Here is a 27,071-nt window from a genome sequence, read left to right on the forward strand (position 1 = left end):
GGGCTCCAGGCTGATTATGTGATAATGCAGCTTGTTGGCTAAAATGCTGCGTCGCTACGTCCAACTAATGTGACGTCACACATGAGCATATATGGATGCCTGCACTGCATAAAGCAGTTTACTCCCTTGCATGACTTGCTGTTGACGAGGATGGGACAAGCGGACGGCTGGTTGAGCGAGTAACCGAGCGGTGCCTTCGTTCAGCGTTACAGGAAAAAAGAACAAAGTAGTACGTGCTCTCGAGGTACGACTACCGCCTTGTGGAAAACCAGTTGTTTCCCTCTCCGCCGCAGCCGATCACCACCACCACAGCGAGCGCCTTGGCAGCGCCGGCTGGGAGAGGAGGTAAATACCTTGCCTTGGAGGAAGGAGACTGGCGATAGTTGCGTCACCAAGACGTCTATGCGGGTTCCTGCGAGAAGACGACAGAGCTTCCGGATCTAGCCGGTAATGCGAGCGGTCTTCTCTCTCCGCCTCTTGCGGCGAATGCCAGGGAATAGTAGGCACAGAGTATGCAGCGCACATGGAAGAACCCGTCGTACACGACCGCTCGTCTTCTGGTTCCCAACGACGAAGTGACCAGTAAATACCGCACGCTCTCGCCGCTTCCCGCGGCAACCGCCGTGGTATGGCTTTGTTCGAAGAATGCGGCGCGCACGGTAGATCCAGGCCGCCACATTCACAGCGCGTGCAAATGTCCGCCGCCAAAGTCGCACCCCCATTCCCCAGCCGGTAAGTCAGAAGTCCTTCTTACATTGCCTTGCCCTTCCAAGGAAAACCTTGTTGATGTATAGCTAGCCGGCATGCTCTGCATTATTTGCAAGTGCAATAAATGGCATTGGAGTATTAACATTGTGTCGTACCCTTCCTTGGCCTTTTGTTCCCTTTGCGGGTCGCTAGCGAGGACGCTGCACTCGCGGAGTGGCAGCGGGGTGGAAGACCGTCCCCCTTCATAATACACCACAGCTTGTTGACGCTCACAGATACAAGCATCGCCTTGACCTTCGTTCAGCGTTTCAGAGGACAGCATCGCTCAAAGCAGCCACAAGGAATGCCAACAGCAGTCTCGGGAGAAAACAGATGAGTAATGAACTTCTGTGTTTCTTCAAAGATGCCGTCAGTGAGGAAGATATCGGCGCTTTGAGCATTTTTTTTAATGGCAAATGAGATAGCCAACGAAAAGCGTCTCTCAGTCTTCGTGACAGTAGTTGAACACTTAGCCAGGAAGTGCGACTACGGCGACTTCTTACAAGATGCCCTCCGAGACAGGCTGGCTGCCGGCATACGTGAGGAGACTCGGCGTGAGGAGACTCGGCGGGAAATGGAGCAAGACTTGACATTTCAAAGCGCATGCCAAATCGCCCTTGACAGAAAGCTAGCGGTGCGAGACAGTATGCAGATGCGGTCAAGAGAACACGAGCATCAGTGCATGTAGTGAAAGGTCAACAGCATCCTGAGCCGAGGCAAGCTAAGCCCAAGAGAAGACAAGGTCGCAAGAGCGAGAAGTGTGATAGGTGCGGCAGGGGAGCATGTCATGAGTGTTCAGAAGTAGGCAACTTGAAAAAAAATGTGCCAGAGTGTTAGGGCAAAATCTAAAAGCACGCACTTGTTGAATATTCCGATAAAGACTCTGAGCATAAACTGTATCATTTGATTAACTCAACCCGATCACGTTACGAAGTGGGCGTTAACACTGAGGGGCATGCCCTCAATATGCAAGTTGACACGGAAACAGCCGTCACAATCATTCCAGAGCAAGTGTACCAGTCCCACTTTTTGCACGCAAAATGCGAACTATGCAAAATGTCGCTTCGCACTTGTACTGGGGAACAAATACAACTTAAAGAGCAGTGTGACATGGCTGTTCAGTACAAGGGTCAGAGCATGGCGCTAAATGTCGTTGTTAAGGACAACAGAAAGAGGTTACCAGCGCTATTTGGCCGAAATTGGCTGGAACGTCTCAAACTTGACTGGCTGGAAATTGGACAGGTGGCACTCGAAGACAGTTCTCAAACGGAAGTACCCTTCAGTGTTCTGTGAGAAATTGGAACAATACAGAAGTTCCAAGCAAAAATTGTACTGAAACCTGGTACAGTTCCTGTATTCTGCCGCGCTAGACCTGTACCTTTTGCATTTCAGAAAAGGGTTGAGCAAAAACTGTTGGAGCAAGTCGAAACAGGCATGCTGCAGCCAGTAATGCGCAGCGACTGGGCCACACCGTTAGTCTTAAAAGAAGATGGCAGTGTCAGGTTATATGGGGACTATAAGATAACCGTAAACCCCTCATTGAAAACAGATCATTACCCACTACCCAGACCCGAGGATATGTACACTGCTTTCGTGATCGTGACTGGGTAAGATATAGCAGACTGCCAAAAGACACTGGAGCGTGTCTTACAGCGCGTGAATGAATATAATATCACACTCAGTCTGGCTAAATGCCACTTCTTTCAGAAGTCAGTCATGTACTTGAGTCACAGGGTAGCTGAAGAAGGTTTACCCTATGGAAGCAAAGAAAAATGCCATCCTGGAAGCACCGGAGCCGACCACCGTCACAGAGCTTAAAGTATTTGGGCATGTGGGATTTTTATTCCAAATTTCTGAAGAACGCCTCAACTGTAGCAGAGCTGCTTTATCGTTTTTCAAGAAAGATAAGAAATGGTCATTGACGAAAGAATGCAGCGAAGTGCTTAAGGAGACGAAAACACTGTTGAGCAGCAGCAAGGTGCTGGCATTTTATGATGTCAAAAAACCGCTCACAATGCTTTGCGAAGCATCATCATATGGCTTAGGAGAAGTTATCTTTCGCGGGGCAGCTGAGGGTGACGAGAAGCCAATCGCATTTGCGTCGCGTACGCTTACAGAAGAAGAGAAAAAGTATGCCCAGTGTGAGCGTGAGGCTTTGGCCTTAAATTTTGGACTAAAGAAATTTCACAGATAACTGTACAGCCAAGAATTCACCGTATACACAGATCGCCAGCCAATGTTTGGTACCTTAGGGCACGATAGACGCATTCACACTCTGGCAGCTGCACATATGCAGCACTGGGCTCTAATGCAGCTTATACGCACAAGCTGAGGTTTAAGAAGGGAAAGGATACAGAAGTGGCAGATGCGTTGCCAAGGTTGCCCCGGCCGGTACCACGAAAGAAGAGGCATCCGAATGCCTGTCAGTATTTCACTGCCTTCCACTCACAGCTGAAGAGATTTCAAGGGCCTCAAAGCGAAGAACACTTAGCCGGGTGGCCGACTTCACATTGAATGGGCAGCCTAGACAGCATGCAGATGATTTCAAAAGCATACTATCTTCACCATGACGAGTTATCGCTGGAATAGGGCTGCGTGCCGTAGGGTGTGAGAGTTGTAATCCCAAACAGCTGAGGAAATGCGTGCTGACTATGCTACACGAGGAGCACCCGGGTGCCAGTCGCATGAAAATGCTCGCGAGAAGTTTTGTCTGGTGGCCCGGGATAGATACGGCAATTGAACAGTACATGCAGAGATGCAAAATCTGCCATGCAGTTCAGCCCGCCTCCCGGCCGGTTCCTCTTCACCCATGGCTATACCCAAAGCACTGTTGGTCACGCTTGCATGTGGACTTTGCACAGAAAGAAAAGACTGTGTACCTCATACTCGTAGACTCATTCCCAAAGCGGATTGAAGTGTGGCCAATGTTGTCAACCTCGGCAGGAAAAACCATTGAGAAACTTAGGGGTGCTTTTGCCGCTTACGACTTCCCTGATGTATTGGTGAGTGACAACTTGCCCCAGTTTACCTCGACCGAGTTCGCTGACTTTCTGAGCACCGATGGCGTAAGGCACCTTCGTACCCTCCTCTTATCACGCAGCGTCCAACGGAGCTGCAGAACGAATGGTGCACACTGTGAAAAAGGCCGTAATGAAGCAGGTGCTTGAAAGTGAGGCGTCCGATGAGAAGTTGACGGTGAAAGAAAGAATTGATAGCTTCCTCGTGGCCTATCGTAATACACCTAGCAGTGTGACAGCCAAGTCACCCATAGAATTTTTTAAAGCGCCAACCGCTCATAAAAATTTCTACTGAGGCCGCATTTCGCAAAGGCCATGCAGCAGAAACAGGAGCAATTGAAGACACAGTGCAACTTAGTTCGTGGGCAAGAGCACTTGTTTGTGGTGGGCAACTGTGTTTTTGTGAAAACTGTGCGGAGTGAGTGCGTCGCCTGGGAAGAAGGTGTGTTCCAGGTTGTGAGTACCGTGACATACATGTTGAAAGTGCATGATGAACTTCACTTCACACATGCCAATCACCTGTGTCCTCTGCACACTGACCCCAACGCGACTCCACAGCACTCGGATGTGGGTGTCAAGCCAACCCAACAGGAAGAAGTGTCTCACCATCCCGACATGACCTGAACCCATCGTCACAGTCTCCATTGGAGCCAACGAGTGGCGCAGCCCTAGCGCCTGACATCGTAACCCAGCCGGAGCCTGCACCACAGGATTTGGAGGCGTCCTTGTCCAACGCACCAATGCTGTCCAGACAGGAGGAGCAGCCAGCGCTACGTAGAAGTGCTCGCGTGCGCAGGCAGCCAGACTGGTTTCGACACGAGAACTTTGAGTGACGGCATGTTAATTGAGCGGGAAGGAGTGTGATAACGCAGCACGTCAGCAAAAACGCGCGCATGTATAGATGTAGCGACGATCGCTGCACCCAACTAATGTGATGTCACATGAGTATATATGGATGCCAGCACTGAATAAAGCAGTTCACTCCCTAGAATGACTCGCTGTTGACGTTATAACAATCTAGACCACCCAGGGCTCTTCAACTTGCACTGACATACAAAGCGCCGTCAATTAGTAAAGCTCAGGAGAGAATGGAATACACACCTACTGTGATTTACACTACCGCGATTTAAAAAAGGAATGTATCAGGCAAAGCAAAAAATCTCACCAAATAAAACCGGTGTCATCTTCATGAATCCCAAAGTTATTGACTGGAGATTTCTTCCTGCAATTCACACAAATGAAACCTTGGTAAGCTTGCACAATCCAAACAACATTGAACAAATGAGCCAACCATTCCTGTGTCGCTCGGGTGTAGCGTGCCTGACTTGGCATCCAAGAGCACTGGAAGGCTGGTTCTTATTCTACCGCCCCAACTCAAAAACCAACAGCCAGAGTTGGTAAGTCACACAAACCATAAATGAATCAGTGCTTGGCCGTGTCGGGTGCCGGCTAACACCTGCTAGCGCCACGGCTGTGATTTCTCGCTCACAACGCCGATGCCAGATCTGCTGGGTAATGAGGCCTTCAACACTCTCGCAATAAAAAACAAAAATAAGGGGCTCGCCCATCCAAAAGTTTGGCGCTGTCCGGTGAAGACCGGGCACTGTAGATGCCCGGTCCAGGCTCAGAATACATTGAAAGGCTGTCCTTCCTGCAGACAATTACAAAGAAGTTTCGTACAGCATGCACAAAACATCTCCAACCAATCACTGCTGACATGTTTTCAAAAGATTTTTACTGCATTAATATGAGGACCCTATCATCCTATGCACCATCCCCTTATCACATATTTTAGATAAAAAGAAATAAGCATTGAATGGAAGCTCATTTTGAAGGAACGCAGTAGGGAAAAAGTGCCTTGCTGGTCTCATTGAAGGTTAACTACGGTGGTTTTGAGCATTCGGAGTTTGTGATCCTGTCGCATTCCTTAAAATCCCCTCTTTCCAGTATAAAAAACAGTCAAAATACCAAGTATAACTACCTTAAAATAGCAAAAACAATGAAACTGAAAGTATGTTTCAGCAAACCTATGGCTTCACGACATACCGAGCTATGACGTCGCGGGTATGAGATGGGAAAACACTCGTGAATGCGTTAATTAGCTCAACTGGCAATTAACAGCTGGGGATCAGTATTTGTCAGACATGACCAAAAAAGAAGCTCAAAATTTTTATCCTGCAGCCAAAGCAGAGCATCCAGTTATGCCAGACACCCAACATTGCTCTTAGAAATCTAGATTGATGCCATGCATTCGAAACTTTTTTCGAAGTTTATCTATGTTGCAAAGAAACAGTAGCGCTGCGAAATTTGCTATAAATGATGACCAAAGCTCTAAGAAAGTATTGGGAGAGCTTCAGTAAAATATGGGGAGGTTGAAAAAATGCCGGAGTTGCCCTTGAAATGTCCACTTAACAGCTCTTCACTAGAGATTGCAAGAATGCTACACATTCCAGCCCTTACAGGCTCTTGTGCCTGGAAGGGCTGCCTGGAGCACATGCTTGGCACAGAGAAACACTCACCTAGAGTTCTTTTGAGCAGACGATCCTGCGGTATTGCTGTCACTTAACTCGTTTGCCTGAGCTTGCTGCCTAAGGAGCATAAAGAGAAAGTGAATCAGAGCTACACTTGGCTTAGGCGCAGTGTAAAATCAGTCCACATAACAGACAGCCATAATTCACCATAATTTACGCATTATACTAACCACTAACTCCTTTTAAAAAATGGCACGGAAGAAAAATTATAATGAAGCAAAAAGATAAGCTAAGTTAAACGAGAACAATGGCTCAGAGTTCCTTTCTTCCAAGAACCTTTATTTTGTTTTTTTTTTTTGTTCTAAAAGTTGGTGAAAAAATGATCGAAATTCATTATTTTCTTCCCAATACACTGCAAGGAATTAATTTTCACGCTTAACACCACCTGCCCACATCCCCTTGGGATGATGATGATGAGGGGGGGGGGGGGGGGAATGACTTTGCTACTCAACTTAAGGTGGAGTGAGATTTCTGTTAAAATTCGATTTTTATAGTTTCATAAAGAATTTCATTCCCTTTCAGAAAATATATTACACCTAGGTATTTGAGATTTCAAAACTTTTTTTTTTCCCTTTTTCTTTGTCATTGTAGTTCTGTACTCAAGACTCCATGGAAGGACCAAGAATGTAAATGATGCACTAAAAGACAATTTGGTGAGGTGATCCAAGACCACATTTGCCAACCTCAAAACACTTGAAACATCTGGTGACAGTAAAATTACTACAGGCTGGGAAATTTTTAAAGAACAAAACTGTTTTCAGACACCATTGCTTTCTTTAAATACATTTTTTTGGAGGCTCCTGTACCTTTCTGTAGGGAACTATATATAATTTTCCACAATGGTAATTAATCGCATTTGCGTAACTCAAACTAGAATCAATAGCCTAAGTGCATTTGCATTTTTTTTTGACTAAAAGAAAATATTCATGTGCAGCAGTTTTACAGCGTCTAAAAATAAAAATCTAGCTTTTATTAGAAGCACTTAATTTTAATTCCACTCGTGTAAACTGTATATTGCCATTTTCATACAAAATTTACAAATAGATACAAACACTAGATTTGAATAATAAATTATATTAAGCTAGTTGAGCTGTAATGTAAGCTGCATCTGTCTTCAATATTTTTTAAAATCTTTTATAACCATACCTTTTAACACAACTGCTGAGCAGCCCAACTTGTGATTCTCATTTCCAAAGTCTCATCCCACCTCGATTATTAACCATATATAATTGTGCATCTATCGTCTCCCACATATGAAGTTAAAATGCTCGGCCTCTCGAAGGAGAGAAAAGCTGCCACATTCACGACGGCTGCCTGAATAAAACAAGTCTAGCATGTCGTATTCTACCTATGACTCGTCAGTGTCGTCTCTTCAAAATTGACATGTCCGTTGCAGAAGTTTCTAGACATGAAGGCACTGATAACCTCAAGGCGAACTGCTTCAAAGTCTTAGCATTAGGAGTTACTTCACCACACCTGCGGTTATTCGAGGTACTGTGCAAGAGCTCACAAGTCAAAGCACTGTACAGCAGGCACTTTGAGCAGTATTTGATTGTATGTTGGAGCCGAATGCATGCAAGAACTGCTTTTGTCGTGATTTTGGGCGGCAGATGCCCAGCCACACCAGGGTTTTTCGGCACTAAGAAATATTTAAAGATTAAATTGCATACAGTCTGCGCCAATATGTAGTTTACACCACTGAAAGTTCAGCTTTGAAACACATATAAGCCTATAGACATATAGAAAAATACGACACTTTCCCAGCTTATATCATGCCTTTCATCTTGCTAAAAGTGAAACTGGCTGCTGCTGAATACTGGTATGCCCCTAGACTGACTTAAATGGGTAGGCCACGAAATTTTCTATGCGTGTCCTTTCCTCAAAATATGACAAACAGCAAACGTAGGCCACCACTCAGAATTTACCCGAGCTTTGGAAAAAAAAGAAATGTAGCCAAAAATAAGTTTTTGACGCCTCCTGTTCTACGGGTTTTACTGTGTAGCCATGAGGCTGTTCATAAAAACCAAGTCTTTTCCAGTCATCCTCCAGTGTCTTATAACTAGGCAGAATATTTCAGATTAAAGATAACAGCACACCGAACATTTACTCTCTCACATGTGCAGGTTTACCTCGGCTATTTTCAAATAGCATTGACAAATTCTTGCACATGCATGTGCACGCAAGGAGGATCAGTGATGAAAAAGTTAACAAAGAGCGAGGAGACATGCAAAGTGAACAGAAAAATTTTTAAAAAGTGCCTATTCTTCATCAAAAGTTTGTAAGCATGCAACATCGCTTTTCAGCAGCTTCTAGACTGCTTTTCAACACTGCATCCCTTTTCCTCTCTTCTGCACAGCTGTTTTCACTGTTATAAGCAGTGAGGTAGATACAGAGTATAGGAAGCTAGTCAGTGCACTATAAATACAGATTCATTAGCTAAGATTACTTATGTTTTCAGTAGGGGAGTTAAGCATCATATGAACTTCAGGGGAGCTAACGAAAGCCTGAAAACTGAAACCAGCCAGCAATGGCTCACTTCAAGGAATATATGCTAAAACCGAGCATTCAAGTTGTTCACGAGGGCGTTTATGTCGTGGAACTGAAGCAGTTCATAACACTCAAGCATGCAAGGCACTTACAATAAAATTCTGACAACATATCCACAACTTCTACTACCATAAACTTGGCAAGTTTCCCTTTGCTGTCATGCTGTTCTTGGTATGCTACAAACAATATTTACCTCGGCAGATAATGGTTCTTCTCCTGCCCTAAATATAGTGCCATTTTTGTTTCTCAATTTTCTTTATGCAGCACATGCTTCTACTGCTATTCAAGATAAGGTAATACAAGCAGACGTCAACACTGTTGCTGAAATGTAAGCAGACTGTGTAGGCATATCAAACAATAATACTATCTTATCAATATACAGATAGAAATATGGTACTGACGAGTTTCCCAAGCTGCTACAAACATTGCTGCATATCCGCAAAAATGATTCATTGCGACCCAGATACGGTATGTTATATTGCTTTCCACTTCTATGTGGCAGTATATGACTCAAATACAGGAGCGAGATATTGTGATGTATTCAACAGTGATTGTCATTCTTCATTACTTCTACTTGAACAACATGTCCTTCGAGCTTACATAACTGAAAATAATGCTCGGTAGTTTTCTCGCAACAAGAATGAGAGCATGCTTGGAACAAAACCACTAGAAATACAACACTACAACAATATGCAAGTGCTGGGATGGTGAACACTCACTAGGACGTGCGCAAGCAGCTCACCAACACTACTGAAGGAATGAAGTGCTTTGGAAATTGCCATTTTCAATTTCAAGGAACGAGTAATTGCCCATTCCTCTATCACCTTCCTTATTTGCCTCATGTAATACTTCTCCAAAGATTTTTAGAATAATGGCGAACAGCAGGGTGGTTTATGGCCTTATAAAAACAGTTGAAGTGAGCTGCGGTAATCACACATATAGTGCAGATCACGAGGACAACTTTTTCATAAGCAGCAATGCAGTAGCCGTGGCCAGGCAGCAATTGCATTATATGTCCAAAATTCTGGTCAAGTTCTCTGTGCCTCTTTCAGAACACAATTAAATAAAACAGAGCATGCAGGTAAAAGAAAAAAAAAAAGACAGAATAAAAGACAGCCATCGCACTACTTACTGCATCTTAAGAATTGCAAAGAGGTCTTGGAAGTTTGCCTCCATGTTGCTGCAATGCCACAAAAAAGAGCATTTCGAAAACACAAGCAAGCACAAAGAAAACCAAACCAAAGTGCAGCTAAGTTATTAGTAAACTAAAATAATTTGACACAATTAGCATAAGCACTAACTACTATAAGCATGGCAAATGATGTGCAGGGTAGGTAACGGTGCTTCCAAAAAAGTGCAAAAAAAAATGCCACACACACCTCATTAGCAAAAAAAAAGGGGAACGTGCGAGCTAAGTGCCGTTCTCCCACATGCAGTGTATGCAAACTATAAATGTACAAGGCTCGAAAATTGCACATATATTAGAAAGAACAAACCAAGAGCAACCCATTGCTGACTCCATACCCAAAACAACTTCTTCCTACCAATCAAATATTGCCAAGGAGGATAAGGCACATCCTTGCAATTTAAGTCCTGTAAGGAACAATTCATGAAAATGAGTTACTCAGAACCATTCATACAAGCAGAAGTAAGCATGTTGCACAAATGCTCCTCTTCCATATCTAATGATAGAGATCCAGGAAACAACCACTACATACAGCTAGACTATCTCTTTCACTCTGAAGCTTCGCTAGAACATCCGATCCAGCAGTTTTCACTGTTCTCAAAAGTGGAAAGACAGCAATACCAGCATCGCTCTGTGCAAATAATGACAGAATATGCAGCATTTACATCAAATCTGCAAATGTCAATGCCACATAATTGCCTTCTACTTATACTACAGTTATTCATGGTTTCTCTAGCTTTGTTAAGGAATTTTTTTTATGATTGGCTCAGGCATCAAGATGGCCCCTATAGTTTTAATAAACTAACCTCGGCTATATATATACATATATATAATATATAAGGCAGCATGTGGACAGCACCAAAGACAAACAACTGCGATAAACAAATCAAACACTTGAGTGCAGAACAAAGTGAAACACTCCTGCCAGGTTAACGAAACACCAGGATAAATACAAACAGGTTTCTCAACCTGCATATATCTCTCCAAGTTCAGCAGTAGAATAACTAAATAAATCGGAATTATGAGACTTATTTTAGTTTAAAAGTAACGGCACAGAATAACACAAACCCTCGTTGCCAGAATTCAGGCATAACATATAGTGACTTTCCAGTTTTCTCAGACTAGTAGCATTGTAAGGCTCATTCTTCTCTTAAACCATAGTAATGTTTCAAATTAACTTTGTCACAAAAAATGCAAGGCAGTTAGCTAGCAGAAAACATCCAGCATTTTCATTTAGCATTTATTAACTGTAGCTAATTTAAACCTTGACCACGATCACTAATAACAAGGGTATTGAAGGGGCAAAAAATTTCTTAAATGCAATTCTACTCTGGAATTATGCGTAAGACATTGGTAATATGAATCACTGAAATTTGCCTGCAGTCTGCAAATAATTTCGAATTAAATACCTTCTGCCACAGTTTCAGTTTGCTCAATGATGGCTGCGATGTCAAGGGTGTAGTGAGTGTAAGATCAAATGAAGTTTGCAAAAACTGAAATACAATAGCTTTTTCTTTGTCCCTTTGTTGTTCAGACCTTTTGTATGAGTCACATTATCTAATACACAATTGTGACATTCGAACCTATTTGAAAACCTGAAACCTATAGAACAAACAATTTCAACTGAATTATTGAGTGCTGGCAGATTTTATGTAGTGATCCATGTTTGATAATGTCACAGGCACATTTCCAAAGCAAATTTACATCAAGACACTCTTTAAGCAGTCGGGGTATGTTACCTGTTAATTCAGTTTATTTTAATTTTTTTTCTTTGTGATATCCCCCCCTCCCCCAAGCAATGAGTGTCAGCATAAAGCAATCATTTCATCTAAGCAAAGTCAGACAAATTAAAATCAGTCGAATGATAATCACAGGGTTTGCCCATACAGCTTAAAGCAAAATTTAATATATTTCTACGATCGATACCCAGCATGCAAACATAATAGCTTATTGTGCCTCAACCACAACAACCTCAGTGCTGAGGAACCAACACCGAGTTGAAAGGTTGTGCATTATTTCTCTTTACCACTGCTTGCTCAGACATGCAGTTCCAAAGCAACATACCATGCAAGTCACTCAAACTGTTCAGGCTATCACTCAAACAGCTGTTCACAATAAGTTAATGTTTGAGCCTTAGAATCTTTAATTAAATTGAAGTCAGTTAATACGTCATTCATGGCCGGAATTGCAGTGAAAATAGTTCAGACCGTCTGAGTCACGGTTCACAGTGGGCTTATGCTCCTGCTGCAGTCCACCATATATACAGCTCTAAACTCCTTTGGATGTTTAAAGCAATGTGCTGTCGAACCAAAGGCAGAGCAGTACAATCCTCAAGATACAAAGTCCACAAGTGGCCACCATAAGTCAATGGCAATGGGAGCTATACAACCGTCATAAGGTGTGCGTTAGCTAGCAAATGACTCTTGTCTTTTACTGAAATTATACGAATAATGCAGCCTGCAGTAATGTTTTTACATGCAACGGAAATAACGACACTGGTGGCGGAGGCGACGAACTTAGGGGCGGAAGCTTGAGCATTTTTATCAAACGAGTTTACGAAAGCGGCCAGCTGCATGCTGAAACCGAGCCCAATTATAAGAGGTATGCACGTGACGTCATCCGCTAGGGGTGCTAGCAGCCGGCGCAGCATTCACCATATGCGTGGTCATGTGTACGGACGCCGCACCCATCCGCAATATTCAACTCGTTGTGATCCATGGGGTACGCCTTTCGCGTCTTAACGGAATTTCTGCTTTCACCAGCGAAAACCACGCGAGCAAGTAAATACACCCGTGGACTTTGTGGAACAAGAAAAACGACAGTCTCTACAAAATGTCCGGCTTTATGAAAACATCGGCTTATACGACTGCTGTAACTTTGTCGAGGTATGCCGCATACTGCAAGACCACTGCTTCGCGTTGCATTCTTCGACATCGATGCCTGCCTTGCGAAATGCGGTCCTAAGTTCTGCGACAGGTGAAAAAATTAAAACATACTAAGCCGTGAAAGTGTTTTCATTTTTGGCAAGCGAGCGAGGCCAAGAGCCACACGTGCATGAGGATGTCGATGACCGGTGTGCCATTTTTAGAGGTGAGCAAATTGCGACGTGTCCGTTCGCTTAGCTAGCACTGTCACCTCCTCAGACTTGCAAGTGGCATGTTATAACTGTATCAAGCGTTATCGCTGCACATTGCATTGTTGCGAACCTAGGTTCCGTGAGTTATGTGCATTTCAAGCAGAGCTACGTTGCCAATACTAAATTTGTAAAACATGCTCTCTGGGTGTGCCGTTTATGCTGCGAGCGCGTGACAGTATTTTTTTTTTGCTCGACCTTCTGTCACCTAAATTAGGCAATTGCATTGATTGGCTTTACTGCTGGAACAGTGGCTGTGCAAGCTTCCATCGGCAGTTTGCAGACTACCGCCACTAGAAATGTGCATTTCGCGGCCGTGCCATGCTGTCTCTTCAAGATGTGTTCTGCCTTAGTGGCAGCTAACAACGGGTTTAACGAGCTGCAAGTCGTTTTGCGTGCAACGGGCAGCGGGCCACTTTTGCTATCAAGCTGTTGCATGGGTGAATGCCTAGTTGAAAAACAAACAGGTAGTGTTATTTCCCAGAGCATTAAAATATTGCTGCAGACTCCATGCACATAAAGGGCACCACAAAGAAAAGTGGATGTGGACGTATATAACAGCTTGATAAAACTTTACGGATCACTTCCAATATACGGCGGGCACCTGACAGCGAACCCGATACTGCGCAAGACGAAGCGTGCCGATGCCACCGGCTACCTATGATACCATAGGCGACCTTTTACATGGCGGACGAGGCGGGACGATGCTCACGCCATCTGGTAGTATGGCCTCGGTGAATACCTCCTATAGACAAGCGTTAGCCCGTGACGTCAGTGGAGATGCGGCGGTGCTAGCAACAGCAGTGACGTCTGTGGTGTAGGCAAAAGCTCAGGTCGTCTGCATTGGATGCGCGGCGCTTGCTGTGTTTTCGGGCATAATTCCCAATATTCCTGCAAGCTGTGCTGTGGTTGGTTGCGCCACTAGGCAAAGGTTGGTTGGTTGGTTTGTGGGGTTTAACGTCCCAAAGCAACTCAGGCTATGAGAGACGCCGTAGTGGAGGACTCCGGAAATTTCGACCACCTGGGGTTCTTTAACGTGCACTGACATCGCACAGCACACGGACGCCTTGCTTTTCGCCTCCAACGAAAAGCTGCCGCCGAGGCCGGGATTCGATCCCGCGTCCTTGGGAACAGTAGTCGAGCGTCGTAACCACTGCGCCACCCCGGCGGGGTACTAGGCAAAGGAAAATAGCACCTGTTTTCACATGTTTCTTGCGGTCGGACAAATATGAGAGCAATGGGCAGCAGTGTTGCGCGCCAAGTAGACCCTTCGGCGACGGATTGCCTTCGCGGCTAGCGTGCGTTGCACAATTCTGCACTGAAACCTAATCAGTTCGTTTGCAACTCTCAATTGTCGTGACTGCTTTTCGGCCGCAAGACGAATGGCGCAATAACAAATGCCTGCAGCTCATGCACATTTTGTTGTATATAATATATCAAGTTAAGATGCCACCCTGTGAGTAATTCTATTCACTTGTGCCCGTGCATATATTCGTACAGAAAAGGACACAACAGCTGCTGCAAGGGTAACTGCTGTTAGTTTGACCGGTCACTCCAGCGCGATATTGCCGAAACAGACCTGAACTAGTGAAGCAGCTTTTCTCTGATATCACTTTCGCGAATTTCAACAAGTGACTCTTCAAGCATTGTTAGGATCCGAGTAAAGTCACGCAGCGTCATTTCTCAAAACTTTCTTTTTGAATGTCATTAAGATATTTACGAACAAATTAAATATCCACGTACAACGTACCTCTGATCAAGCAGAAAATATTTAAGTATGGTATATATGGTACATGCAATTAAATGTCCCAAAGAGTAATTGGCTATGAGGAGTGCAAAATAAGCAGATAAGATGACGCATTTTTGAATAAACAGTTTCAGAGTATATTTTTTGCTTAACAGATCGTGCAAATTTCGCTACAAGCAATCATGGAGAATGTTGCATTTCTTTTCGTGCACCTCTACTAAAGAAAAAAAAAGAACGTTCTAACGGGCCTTCATGTATCTATTAACCTGTGAATGACCTTGGCTACGTCTGTACGATGAAACAGACGTGAAACGCCTTTTTATCGAGCGGGATAAAACATTGGCAGCGCGCACTATAGGCGAATATGTTAAAAAGAACTAAGAGATTGAGTTCTTATTCAGTGAAATTCTAACTTAAGTTGCCGGTACACTGAACTAGAAATATGATTTCTAGTTCGCTATAGTTGTCGGTAATATATTGTTCTTTAGAGTGAAGGTGCTTGGAGCATCAGAAAGCCCCTTAAGAGTTGTCATATAAAAAACACACTTCCACTCAGGGTCATTCATTCGTCGTCCTTGCATGCGTAGCCACGGGAGTTGAACAATGTTGGCTGTTAGTTTTTCATATACATTGCGCTTTCTAGTTTTAATTTAACTCAGTCACTACAGCCGCCCACCGTAGCCGCGCGCTGCTGAGGCCACGGAGAAGGAAGCCAATTCAGCGCTCTTCGCCAGGTAATTCAATAAGTAATCGGCTGATAAACTGCTGAACTACTCTCCAGGCATAAACAAAACTATTTCTACGCACACGCGAGCTAGTTTCGAAGGCAGCGGCGCTTGGCGTTGTAAAGGCACGCTACGTTTTTGCCTACACCCCATGTCGCTGCCGATCGCAGCGCCACCTTTGTTTACAAACATGACGCTGCGGTGAATTGTGGGTAACGGAGCCGTAGTGAGCCATTTTTGTGTCCACCGAACGAACAGGGCGAACGTGCTACGTATCAAGTACTGTCGTGCGGTTCCACAAGTGGTGGCATCCGCAGCTATGGTTTATTGAGCTATCGTAAACAGTAGTAGCCGTGCACAGTGCAAGCAACGGAAGCTGAAGAGCTGCGCGAACGACCTAGGTTCCGAAAGTACAGATGAACTACTCCGCCCGAACGAAAAAACTCACCGAGATGCGACGTCACGTATGGCTGGCACGGCTCAACCGCGCAGGCAGTATCACGAAAAATGCGAAATATATGTCGAAAATCGACTGGGCTGGGACCTTTCGGAAGCGAGCTGTTGCAACGATCCGGGCATGGCTGCTCTTCCCGCACTCGCAAGCCATATTCCAGATAAAAAAGCAGCACACCAACATGACAACGTGCATCACCATGTTCAGCCCGGCGCACGCAATGCGCCGCCAACACCTACCTCCTCGTCATGTTTTCCGACAATCAAGGCCTTCGGAGGGCTCGACAAACTCTGCATACCCGACTCATTTGATCAGAAGTCGGACGGTCGCATCGTCTGTGTCGTCTGCGAAGCAATATTCGCTGAAGGAGCGTAGCCTGGCAGAGTTGTTTTGCGGAAGATTTAAAGAGCTTTATAAAATTATTTAGAAATAATAACAAGCGCAACTTTGTTGGGCAAGAAACAGCGCGGTACTTGAAGAGTTTTGCTGCAAACAATCATTTCGAGTCTGCAACGCAACGAGGTGGCGCCACCGGGGCCATCGCTGTGGGCCCTGCCGGGGTGGTGCAGTGGTAAGACGCCCGACTACTGTGCCGGAGTACCCGGGTTCGATCCCGACTTCGGCGGCTGCGTTTCGATGGAGGCGAAACGAAGAGGCGTCCGTGTGCTGTGCAATGTCAGCGCACGTTAAAGATCCCCAGGTGGTCCAAATTACTCTGTAGCCCTCCACTACGGCTCCTCTTTCTATCCACTTTCACTCCCACCTTCCTCCCTTCCCTTACGGTGCGGTTCAGATGTCCACAGCTACAAGTGTGACAGATACTGCGCCTTTCCCTTCCTGTGAACCATTATTATTATTATTATTATTATTATTATTATTATCGCTGTGGCAGGGGTTTCATTTGCTTCGTTACCGCCACAGACGATGCAAACATCCGACTTCTGATCGAATGAGGCAGGTACACGAAACAAGTACCGTACAAAAAACACTGACTATAAAATGCCATCTCTGTGCTAAATTTGAGCTAGAAGGACTCAGCGGTTTAGCTGGGATAAGCATTGTACGGCAGCGCGAGTTCGTCTGCTTAAACCGCGGCTCTTTAACCAGCCGCTTGTAACGTAGTTGTGTTCTTCGAGTGGTGTGTAGCCTTTCAGTTGGTTTCTTGTGACGAAGCTCGTCCGTATAGCGCAATGAACTTATGAATGTCGCACATATTTATGCGTGGCCGCCGGTCGACGCTTACCGTGCAGTTGCGCACATCGACTGCAAACGAGTCTGTGCCGATTTTTTTTTTTTTTACAGCTCTCTGTCCGCATCGCGCAGTCTACAGATAATTCGAACTGTCACTCATGATGCCGAGTGAGTTTTGATTACAGTGGTGCTGGCATAAGGTAGAGCGGCACAGCAAACGGATGCGCACCAGCTAACCTAAGCCGCCGACCATACTATAATAGTCGTAGACCATACTAGTCGGAACAGGACGCAAAGATGGCGTCGACTGCATGCTGACGTTAGCTGTGACGTCACGTGAATACTCCCGATCTGTGACGTAAGCACGATGCGGTGGCGCTTTTATCGCCAGCGTGGTCCGACTGGGGGTGAAAAATAGGCTTAGCGCCCATAGGAATACATGAAAGCGAAGTATTCCAAAGCAGTTTTCTAATTTCACGGGTCATCTGTGATGTCGTTATTCGGTGCAGAGCAATCATGAACGCCCTGGAACAGATCGTGAAAGTGTGAAATCTCATTACCGAGGCGAAGTATTTTTAAAACACCGCGAAACGCGTGAGGGTGCGAGTTGAGAGGGCGATCCCATAGAAACATATGTAAACACAACTTACCAACATTTTGCTCGGTTCAGCAGTGTTGAACCCTTCTCAATTTTTGGTGAACGTCTTGTACGGCACCCCGACGTCATGTTGCATGACATACTACATTCTCTTGCAAGTAATTCAAGTCTGACGACTTGCGGGACCACTCCCAGCACGATAAACTGTGCGCACAGTTGCAGACGGCAATATGGGCAATACGCCACCGGCGCTGCCGCTAGCAGACGCTCCGGAGCTGGAGGCGGCCGCGGTGTATCGCCAGCTACGCTGTCGTCTGCTGCTATGCGCGAATCTCGTTCGGTTCATATTGTCTTATGGCGTTTGACAACTGCTTTTTAAATGTAACTCTGTCTAGGACGTATCACTGGAGCGACAGTATTATCAAGCTTATTTACCCTACGCGGCAGCATATCAGATTAAGCAAAACTGCGCGGTTCGCTACACCCAGCTTGCCTTTTGGCGGTGTCTGGATTCATAACATAGGTTATTCGGGGAGTTTTAAAAGTAGTCTGCTTCCGTAATGACGCACCATACTTTATCACACACTTCTTCAAAGCGCTGGTCAACGTTTAACGACCGGCCACCATTTCTGATGATCTGCGAAATGAGAAAAATGTCCCGGTAAGTTGTGTTTACATGTATTTCTACGGGTTGCCCTCCCAACTCGCATCCCAGCATGTTTCGCGGTGTTTTAGAAATACTTCGCCTCGGTAATGAGATTTCATATTTTGACGATCTGTTTTAGGATGTTCATAGTTGCTTTGTACCGAATAACGACATCACAAGTGCCCCGTGAAATAAGAAAACTTAGAAATATTTCGGTTCCATGTATTCCTATGGGCGCTAACCCTATTTTTCACCCCCAGTCGGCTGCGACGCCGCGAGCGCCCCCTTTGTTTGTAAAAACGGTGTTGGTCTATATTTGTCACCTTTTTCCCCATCTTTTCAAACGACGGCAGCACGTCTTTTGACGAATAGGGTGAACGATAAATTGGCAAGGAGTATAAAATCTACACGCTATCTCGCATGCTCTCTGTAAACAAACGACAGCATGCGAAGTAACGGCATCTCCTAACTCGAGTGTAGTAACGTTAGGGAAAACTGCCAGAACGCTCGGCCGGCCATACTCACTACGGCAGGCTGCTGCGGGCACTGCTGGACGAGCCGAACGAAAACCTGGGCTTCATCTTCTTTTTTTTGTCACGCTTCGCCGCAGCGGTAGACATGGCGTGCTGCATTCGCCACTGCAACGTCAGCTCAGAGCAAACCGAAACAATGAGCGGAATGCTGGTCTCTTCGATTTGGCTGCACCACCTGCACTAGTTCAATGGTGCAGCACTGTCGTCCTCGTTTTTGCAGTGACGCGCGCCCTCTGCACTCTTCTCGTTTTGTCAAGGTGCAAGCCTAGTTCCGCACGAGTTCTCGGACACCTTGCACTTGTACGGAAGGTAGTGCTGAGATTAGTGCAGCATGGCTGGCGTGGCGCGCGTTCCACCCAGCGCGGAGCAGACGACGCTCCATGTTCATGTTAACGGCATGAGAAAAGAAGTTCGCCTGCTTTTTGGACCCAACGGGTCAGCCATGACCGATGAAAATGGGTACATTTACGAAGCAATAGGTAAGTAATGCTGCATGATGGCGTTAAGCACGTGGCTGGCGAATTTATTGATTGGAAAGGCAGATAGAGGTTGGCCTGCTACTCTCCACTCGGGAAGTGAACGTTCAGGAGAAGATAATCATGATAGGTGACGATGTGGGGAGAAGACATACAAATAGACACATATGCATGGCAACTTGCATGACAAGCGCGAGCCTAGTCCCGTCTTTTGTCAGTCGCGGCCGCAAGTAGCCGTGGGTGCTTTAGAGCAGAGTTTTTCTTCTTTGGCATCGCGCTATGCTGTGCAAATATTTTAAGTAACCGTCTTTGCCTCTGCAGACGGTCAGCGTGTGTCGGTGCGGTTCGAGGACCCCGGCAAGCCGTGCCCCCTCCTACCCCTCCGGTACCATCGCCGCCGCCGGCTCCCGCCAACGTCGATGATGCAGCTGGCGATACAGGCAGTGCAGACTTTTATGCCATCCCTGATCTGGAAAAGGCACTCGCTTCTGTAGACGAAGCAGCAGAGCTCTGGGGTGCCTGGAAGACTAAATTTTTTATTTCGAAGTATTCCGAAATGAAAGATTTAGTGGGCAAAACAAGAGCACTCCGGTACGTTGTCTTTGTCTCTGAAGTGTTGTGCGTCATAACTTGACATATTTTATGTATATTAAGTTTTTTCTTTTTTTTTTTTACTGCAGCACGCTGTAATACGAACAGGTATTATGAACATGCATTCACACCTTAGCTGCCATGCATCTGAAGCAAACTGTATGGGCTTAAATCTGATGTAATATTCAGTATAAGTGCACACTGCGAGGGATTGTTTGGAACAATACTGGAACTGTAAACCACAGAGACAATATATATATATATATAATATAGAATCCCTCGCAGTGTGCACGTATACTGAATATTACATCAGATTTAAGCCCATACACTTTGCTTCAAATGCACGGCAGCTAAGGTGTGAATGCATGCTCTAGTAAATAATACCTGTGTGTATTACAGTGTACTATATACATATAAGTATACTGTCTTTGTGGTTTATAGTTCCAGTAATGTTCCAAAGAATCCCTCGCAGTGTGCACTTATACTGAATATTACATCAGATTTAAGCCCATACAGTTTGCTTCAAATGCATGGCAGCAAAGGTGTGAATGCATGCTCTAGTAATAATACCTATGTGTATTACAGTGTACTATATACATATAAATATATTGTCTTTGTGGTTTATAGTTCCAGTAATGTTTCAAAGCATCCCTCGCAGTGTGCACTATACTGAACATTACCTCAGATTTAAGCCCATACAGTTTGCTTCAAATGCATGGCAGCTAAGGTGTGAATGCATGCTCTAGTAAATAATGCCTATGTGTATTACAGTGTACTATATACATATAAATATATTGTCTTTGTGGTTTATAGTTCCAGTAATGTTTCAAAGCATCCCTCGCAGTGTGCACTATACTGAACATTACCTCAGATTTAAGCCCATACAGTTTGCTTCAAATGCATGGCAGCAAAGGTGTGAATTCATGCTCTAGTAAATAATACCTATGTGTATTACAGTGTACTATATACATATAAATATATTGTCTTTGTGGTTTATAGTTCCAGTAATGTTTCAAAGCATCCCTCGCAGTGTGCACTATACTGAACATTACCTCAGATTTAAGCCCATACAGTTTGCTTCAAATGCATGGCAGCTAAGGTGTGAATGCATGTTCTAATAAATAATACCTATTTGTATTAGTGTGCTGTAAGAAAAAAACAACTTTGCAACGGCTGCATGCAAGGTATTTCAGGTGCTCTTCTGGAAAAAAAAGTAATTACATGACACACTGTAATGTTGCTATTATCTATTTTGTTTAGCACAAGAAAGCTGCTGTGGCAGAAGCTAACAGAACTCATAAATACTGAGTTCCAATGTTCACTAACGCCAGTTCAAGTAGAGAACAAATGAAAGTCTCTTGACCGAGCATATAAAAAAACAGAAAAACAATGGCTCTTCCGGGCGCCATCGGGCAACCTGCAAGCATGAAGGGTAAGTTGCTGTTGTTCCTGGAGCTGTGCAGTGGTACTGATCAATTAGTCAAGGGTTCGACGAAGGTTTCGTCTGGTCAGGCATGGTAGTTGAGTAAAAAGAGTTGCAGTCACTGACCAAGTCAACATGAAAAAAGACGTTTCGGAACCCTTACGGGTTCCTTGATCACAATGAGGCGGACAAGGCGAGGGAATGGAAATTTAAAGGCGAAGCTGGTGACGTAATGATTGTGAATAGATTAATGGCATGTTTCCTGTTGTGCGATTCACGACTCTGGTTGTCGTCTGGATGCAAGATGACTCAAGCAGCTACCGCGTTGTCAGATTCTTTTCTTTAGCTAAGATTGTAGCATCATCCCAGGCAATTGTATATCACGCAGAGAACTCGCTGCAGTTCTCGAGAAAGAACATAGTGTGAACCCGAGGTTGCTCCTCGAACCCGGGAGAGTAATTCTGCCCAGTGGAAGTGCAGAGTAAGTGAAAATTACACATTTTCTACAAAACGTTAACTGATGTGGCCTTTTTATGTGCATGCTTTATAGGACAAGCACTGCAGAAGCACCTGTCGAAAAAGAAAACGTGCCAGTACCAGTAGAGAATGATGCCACACCAAAGCGAAAACGGCGCAGCAAGTCGCAACTGACACCCCTCTTGGATGCTCTACAACAACTTCAGCAAAAAAAGGACCGTCGAGAAGAGTCAAGAAAGGAAGAATTGAAAGCGAGGGAGAAGTGGGAGCAAGCCAAACAGGAAAGGCACAATGATCGGATGGAGTGGTTTGACCGCCTCATGAATATCCTCGAAAAACAAGGAAACAAATAAAACTATTTTATAAGCACAGCATGTTGCATTTATTTTCAGTGAAACCATGGCTTCTGTGTGGAGCACTAGTGTGCATTCACAGGGCCAAGGTATGCTTCTAACACTGCTCCTTGGCGATGAATTCTCGCAGGCTCTGGCTGTAACCTGGAGCATTCCTGCCAAAAGCACCTTCACTGTTGTCGTTACCCACATCTTCTTGTTGCAAAGACGTCAAGTCGGGCAGAATACCCGTTCATCATTACACAGGTTGTGCAGCATGCACGCACCCATAACTATGTAGCAGCACTGGAACACTTTTTGCATAAACAAGGTACAGCCGCCTGAAGCGCTGTTTGTGCAGTCCAAAAGTGTTTTCAATTGCCACTCTTTGCTGACTGTGTCTCTTGTTAAAGTTCTTTTTCCAAACAGGAAAAGTGCTTTCGTTATCCCTGAACGGGGTCATGAGCCATGGCATCAAGGGGTACGCGCTGTCCCCGAGTATGTAATTGTCCTCGCAATCCAAAGCTCCACGTGTGAAGAATGGGCTCTCTCTCAAGGCGCGGGCGTCGTGCACCGATCCGGGAAATCCGATGAATACGCTTAGGAACTTGTTCCTGTCATCGCATATTCCTTGCAGAATGATTGACGGCCACTTTTTTCTGTTGAAGTAGGACTGTGCCGATTCACTTGGGGTATCTGTATATGCGACCCGTCTATGCATCCGATAGCATTCCTTGGACCCTTGCCACCGCTCTTCGCGAGGAAACCAGCCTTGATACGAGTCATTTCTGCGTTACTAGGCCAGCATATGACTTCTCCGCTAATCGCATGCAGAAAGTAGTCACACAAGCATGCACCGACGATTCGGCGACATCAAACTTGTCTCCAATAGCGTACATAGAGATCTGCGAGCCGATGTACGCTAGTGCAATTAAGCATGCCTTTTCGGCAGATATCTGACAACGCCATTGAACCGCTTTTGGATGGAAGGCTGAAGCTTTGAATCTACTACTCAACCAGTCAAATGTCTCTCTGGACAGTCTGAACAATCTCTTAAATTCGTACTCGTGGTACCTCCTTACCACATTCTCATATCCAGGAATACGATTGGCATTTTCACGCACCAGTGCGCAGGTAATCAAGATGCACACGTCGTCCAGTTCTTCCTCTGAGTCACTGAAATCGAAGTCATCGTCACTTTCAGAGTCCAACAGCTTGCCGTTGTCAGATAGGAAGGGGACTTGGCACCCGAGGGTGCCGCGTCCCAGGATCGCACATAATCCATCAGCCCATCATCATTCATCCGACGCCCCCGGCAAGGCCCCCTCCCCCTCCAAGAATGGGGGGGAGAGTTTTTTGTTTTGGGGCGAAGGTCCTACCCGGACAAGGGCCGCAACGCGCCAGGAAGGCGGTTACGGTCACGGGGCATCTGCCCCCTCCTCTGACGAGGAGCTCAGTTCCACACAGTCGCATTGGCCTGGAAAGGCCCCACCACATAACACGCATGGCGCAACAATCACGCCTTCGGTCGCGTACAACAGCTCCATTGCAGCTTCGTAGAGTGCCATTGCACGGTCATGTAGCGCAGAACACTCAATGGGCGCGCCGACTCGCCGAGCTAGGCGGCTGCTAGGCCTGCACTTGCGTCCTCGTTTTGCCAGTCGTCAGTGCGCGCTAGTGTCCGGGCTGTATCTGCACTAGCTGAACTGGCGCTACATGTCACATGACCACTTGGCACCGCTGCAGCACGTTTCGGAACTAGTGCCATAGAGAAAGAGATTCTAGTGCAGCCAGTGCAAGCCAAATCGAAGAGACCTCATTCCACCGCGGTAGCAAAGACTTAAATACGAGCTTGAGGCGCTCATGCACGGCTCTCGTCCAATAAAGTATGTATCAGACGACAAAGGCAGCCACAGGCGAGAGCAGCAAGGAAGCAGGGCCCTGGCTAGGCGGCCAAGCGGTTTTCTTTGCTTTCCGAATGCGCCGCTCAGCGCGGCCACGTTTCATAACACTCCGGAGGGAAAGCACAAGCTTGGCGGATGAATGGGAAATAACTCACCCGGTCCTAGGGGTCGATGGCAGAAATCGGGCTTTCTCGAAGTAGAAGAACGGTGACTAGGTTCTGAAAGCCTACGTAGAACAAGGTCTCGAGAGGTCCGGTCGCGCGGTCACGCGGTCAACAATGCCGTTACTAGCCGCGGCGCACGCGTCTTATGAATGGACACCACGTGACCACGCAGCCTATCAAGCGCCGCTAAGTGCGCTAAGCGGCAGCCGACCAATCATATGACGCGTTGAAGCGAAGAAAGCCGTAGGCTCGCGTCGCGCCCTCACTCCTTCGTCTTCGTTTCTTCGTCAGCCTTCTCTGTCCAACGTGGTTGGTAGCATATCTTGAGCTCATTCAGAAGCTTATAAGCTTTTGCGCTTGCCCGCTTCACACAAATGCAGTCACGAAGCCGCTTTCATACCTCAGTCCAGGCAGGAGCTTTACCTACCAGCCATTGCAAGTCTGGAAGGCCTAGCTTTTAGAAGCCGATCTAGATCCTCTTCTGAGCTTTTTAGATGCTTATCTTTTAACAACGAGAAACAGCTTGAAGAACCGTGAAGAAGTGATAAGCTACACTCCCATCCCTCCTAACTCCCTAATTACCCCAAAGCGGCCGAGAATCATCCCTTCAATCAAATAAAGGCACAATTCATTCATCTTTTTTCTTGTCAGCTGCCGCAGCTCGCTGCGTTTTCTACACCGCATACTTATAGTTATTTTTGAAGATGCTTAAATTTTTGTGATCATCTTGCTTGTCGAATTTCTCTGCACTTCGTATGTCTCTTCTATTCGTATTATCTCTGAGTTGAAAGCGTGCATGCATAATTTCCCTTCATTGCCATGCTTGACCAAGTCGGCTAAGAATTGATCTTTCAACACCAAAATTTGCCTTAAATTGGCTGTCAAATTTTCTGCGAAACTAAATTTCCACAACACCTACGGGGCCAATTTTTCGCCGACTTGGCCGAGCATCGTTCAGTCTTCGTTGCCGTTGGCCTTGTCTTTCGTGAGTGAGAAGACTTCATTTACGCCGACATGGAGTTCGGGGCAGGGGATCAGCCAGGGGGAGGGTCTCCTTGCCAGCTCTCCTGCGCCGTGGCCGCAGAGGTTTTGGAGTAAGCCTCCACCGACAGGCGTAGGACGATCTTTTGTTCATCCACATTTGGGCTGCGGATGTAGGACTTCCAGGTAATTTGATCAAGGGGATCAGTTTCTTTAGCTCCCGGAGAATCGGGGCATTGACAGATTAGGTGATTTTGACTCAGAGGTACGTTGCAGAGATTGCAAGCCTCAGGGTCCCCTGTCAACTCATTATACAGAGTAACGCGAGTAAAGAAAAGATTGGCCTGAATATTTCGCCAGGCCCTGCATTCTGAGGGTATTAGGGACCTATCTGGTGGTGGATAGATCCTTCTGTTAAGTCTGGGAGTCTCAGAGAGCTCCTTGTAGGTGATGAGGGGGTTGTTACGTTTCGAGTAGCTGGTGGCTGTGAACACTCGAATACTTGAACATTGTGCTGTGAGCGCGCCAGCAGACCCTCCGCGCCACGGGGTGCCAGCGAGGGCGCGGTGCTCTCATTAGGAAGGAAAGCGTCCTGCTCGGACTTGACATGTTTATGAGGGTCGCGAAGAGCGACCGTCACCTTCCCTTCTCCCCGCATTGGAACTCTGGGGTGGCCCCGGCTCGGCCACCCACGGACCATCGCTTCCGGGAACCGCGGCTGGGTCACGTGACCACGTTGTGCGGAGTGCGGCCAGCAGCAGACGAGAACGGCTGCTCGGGGAGCCCGCTACCTTTTAAGGGCCCGGGGCCCTCTTAGTTTCTTTGGGTCGCTTTTATTTAAATAAAGACCCGTTTAAAACCTTTACGGAGTCCGCAGCCCGTACCTCGCAATAGGGTCTTTGTCTCCGGGTGTCTTCGAGAAGAAAACAAAATCGAAATCCGCGCTAAGCATGCGTCACAGTGACGTCATGCGAATCATTCGTACAGGGCGTGGCGGTTAAAAAAAAAGACTCGTGCCTCACTCCCTCCATGCCAAAGTGCACTGCACCATGGGGTCTATGGAAGTTTCGCCACCATGAATTTCACAGCTCCCCATACCTCCCAGCCGAGGAGTGTGTCCCAGGTGGCGGTCGCAAGAACTAGCGGCGCTGTAGTCAACTCTTGCTTAAAATCCCTTGATTATCAAGGGTACAGTGCTCTAAGATTCTAGAGCACTGTATCAAGGGGCTTTACCTAGGAGGTTATATAGAAGTTCTATATAACCTCCTTGGGCTTTACGCTTGCTCCTTGCCGGGCGCGTCGTCTGCTACACGCGGCTTGAAAGCATGGAGCAACCCCCACACACGTAGCTTCTACGTGCTACCATTGCACTGTACATGGCTGCAGTATGATTATAACTACATTACTACAGCTTTGGCTTCGAAGCGACGCATTACCTTGGAGAACGCGTTTGTGTCATGCGAAATTCACTTGTTGGTGTTGTGAAACAAGTGTGAGCGTCGTCGGCTTGCTCACAAGCACTGTTTCTTGCTTTACTCCCTGGCCTGTGTTTTGAAATATGTTCTTTGAGGGCAAAGCTAGATCCTGTCATGCAAACAAATTAGTCAAATTTTCAGTGCATAGGAGCACTCTAACCTTAGAAGGTAACGCAGTGGGTGTCATGTTTAC

General features: G+C 46.0%; 1 protein-coding gene and 1 pseudogene across 5 annotated transcripts in view; one reads left to right on the top strand and one right to left on the bottom strand.

Annotated features, from left to right (window-relative positions):
- LOC146202722 (uncharacterized) overlaps positions 1-24,544 on the bottom strand; it is a 49,995-nt gene extending 25,451 nt beyond the window's left edge. For 3 of the 5 annotated variants that reach the window (XM_084588273.1, XM_084588276.1, XM_084588272.1), the window contains exons 1-5: positions 24,414-24,544; positions 19,048-19,148; positions 9,975-10,022; positions 6,284-6,352; positions 4,930-4,986 (exon numbers count right to left, since the gene is read on the bottom strand). In XM_084588273.1, the coding sequence (XP_084444399.1) occupies positions 4,930-4,986; positions 6,284-6,352; positions 9,975-10,022; positions 19,048-19,142 (269 nt within the window). In that variant the 5' untranslated portion in view covers positions 19,143-19,148; positions 24,414-24,544. Of the gene's footprint in view, positions 1-4,929; positions 4,987-6,283; positions 6,353-9,974; positions 10,023-10,386; positions 10,436-19,047; positions 19,149-24,413 lie in introns of all 5 variants that reach the window. The other 2 variants (XM_084588275.1, XM_084588274.1) reach the window with 2 other exon arrangements.
- On the top strand, positions 19,387-22,386 carry LOC146202723 (uncharacterized; annotated as a pseudogene).
- Positions 24,545-27,071: the final 2,527 nt, after the last annotated feature.

The sequence above is a fragment of the Amblyomma maculatum genome, chromosome 1 (assembly GCF_055883805.1).
Source record: "Amblyomma maculatum isolate TAMU_Amacu chromosome 1, ASM5588380v1, whole genome shotgun sequence".
NCBI classification, from domain to species: domain Eukaryota; kingdom Metazoa; phylum Arthropoda; class Arachnida; order Ixodida; family Ixodidae; genus Amblyomma; species Amblyomma maculatum.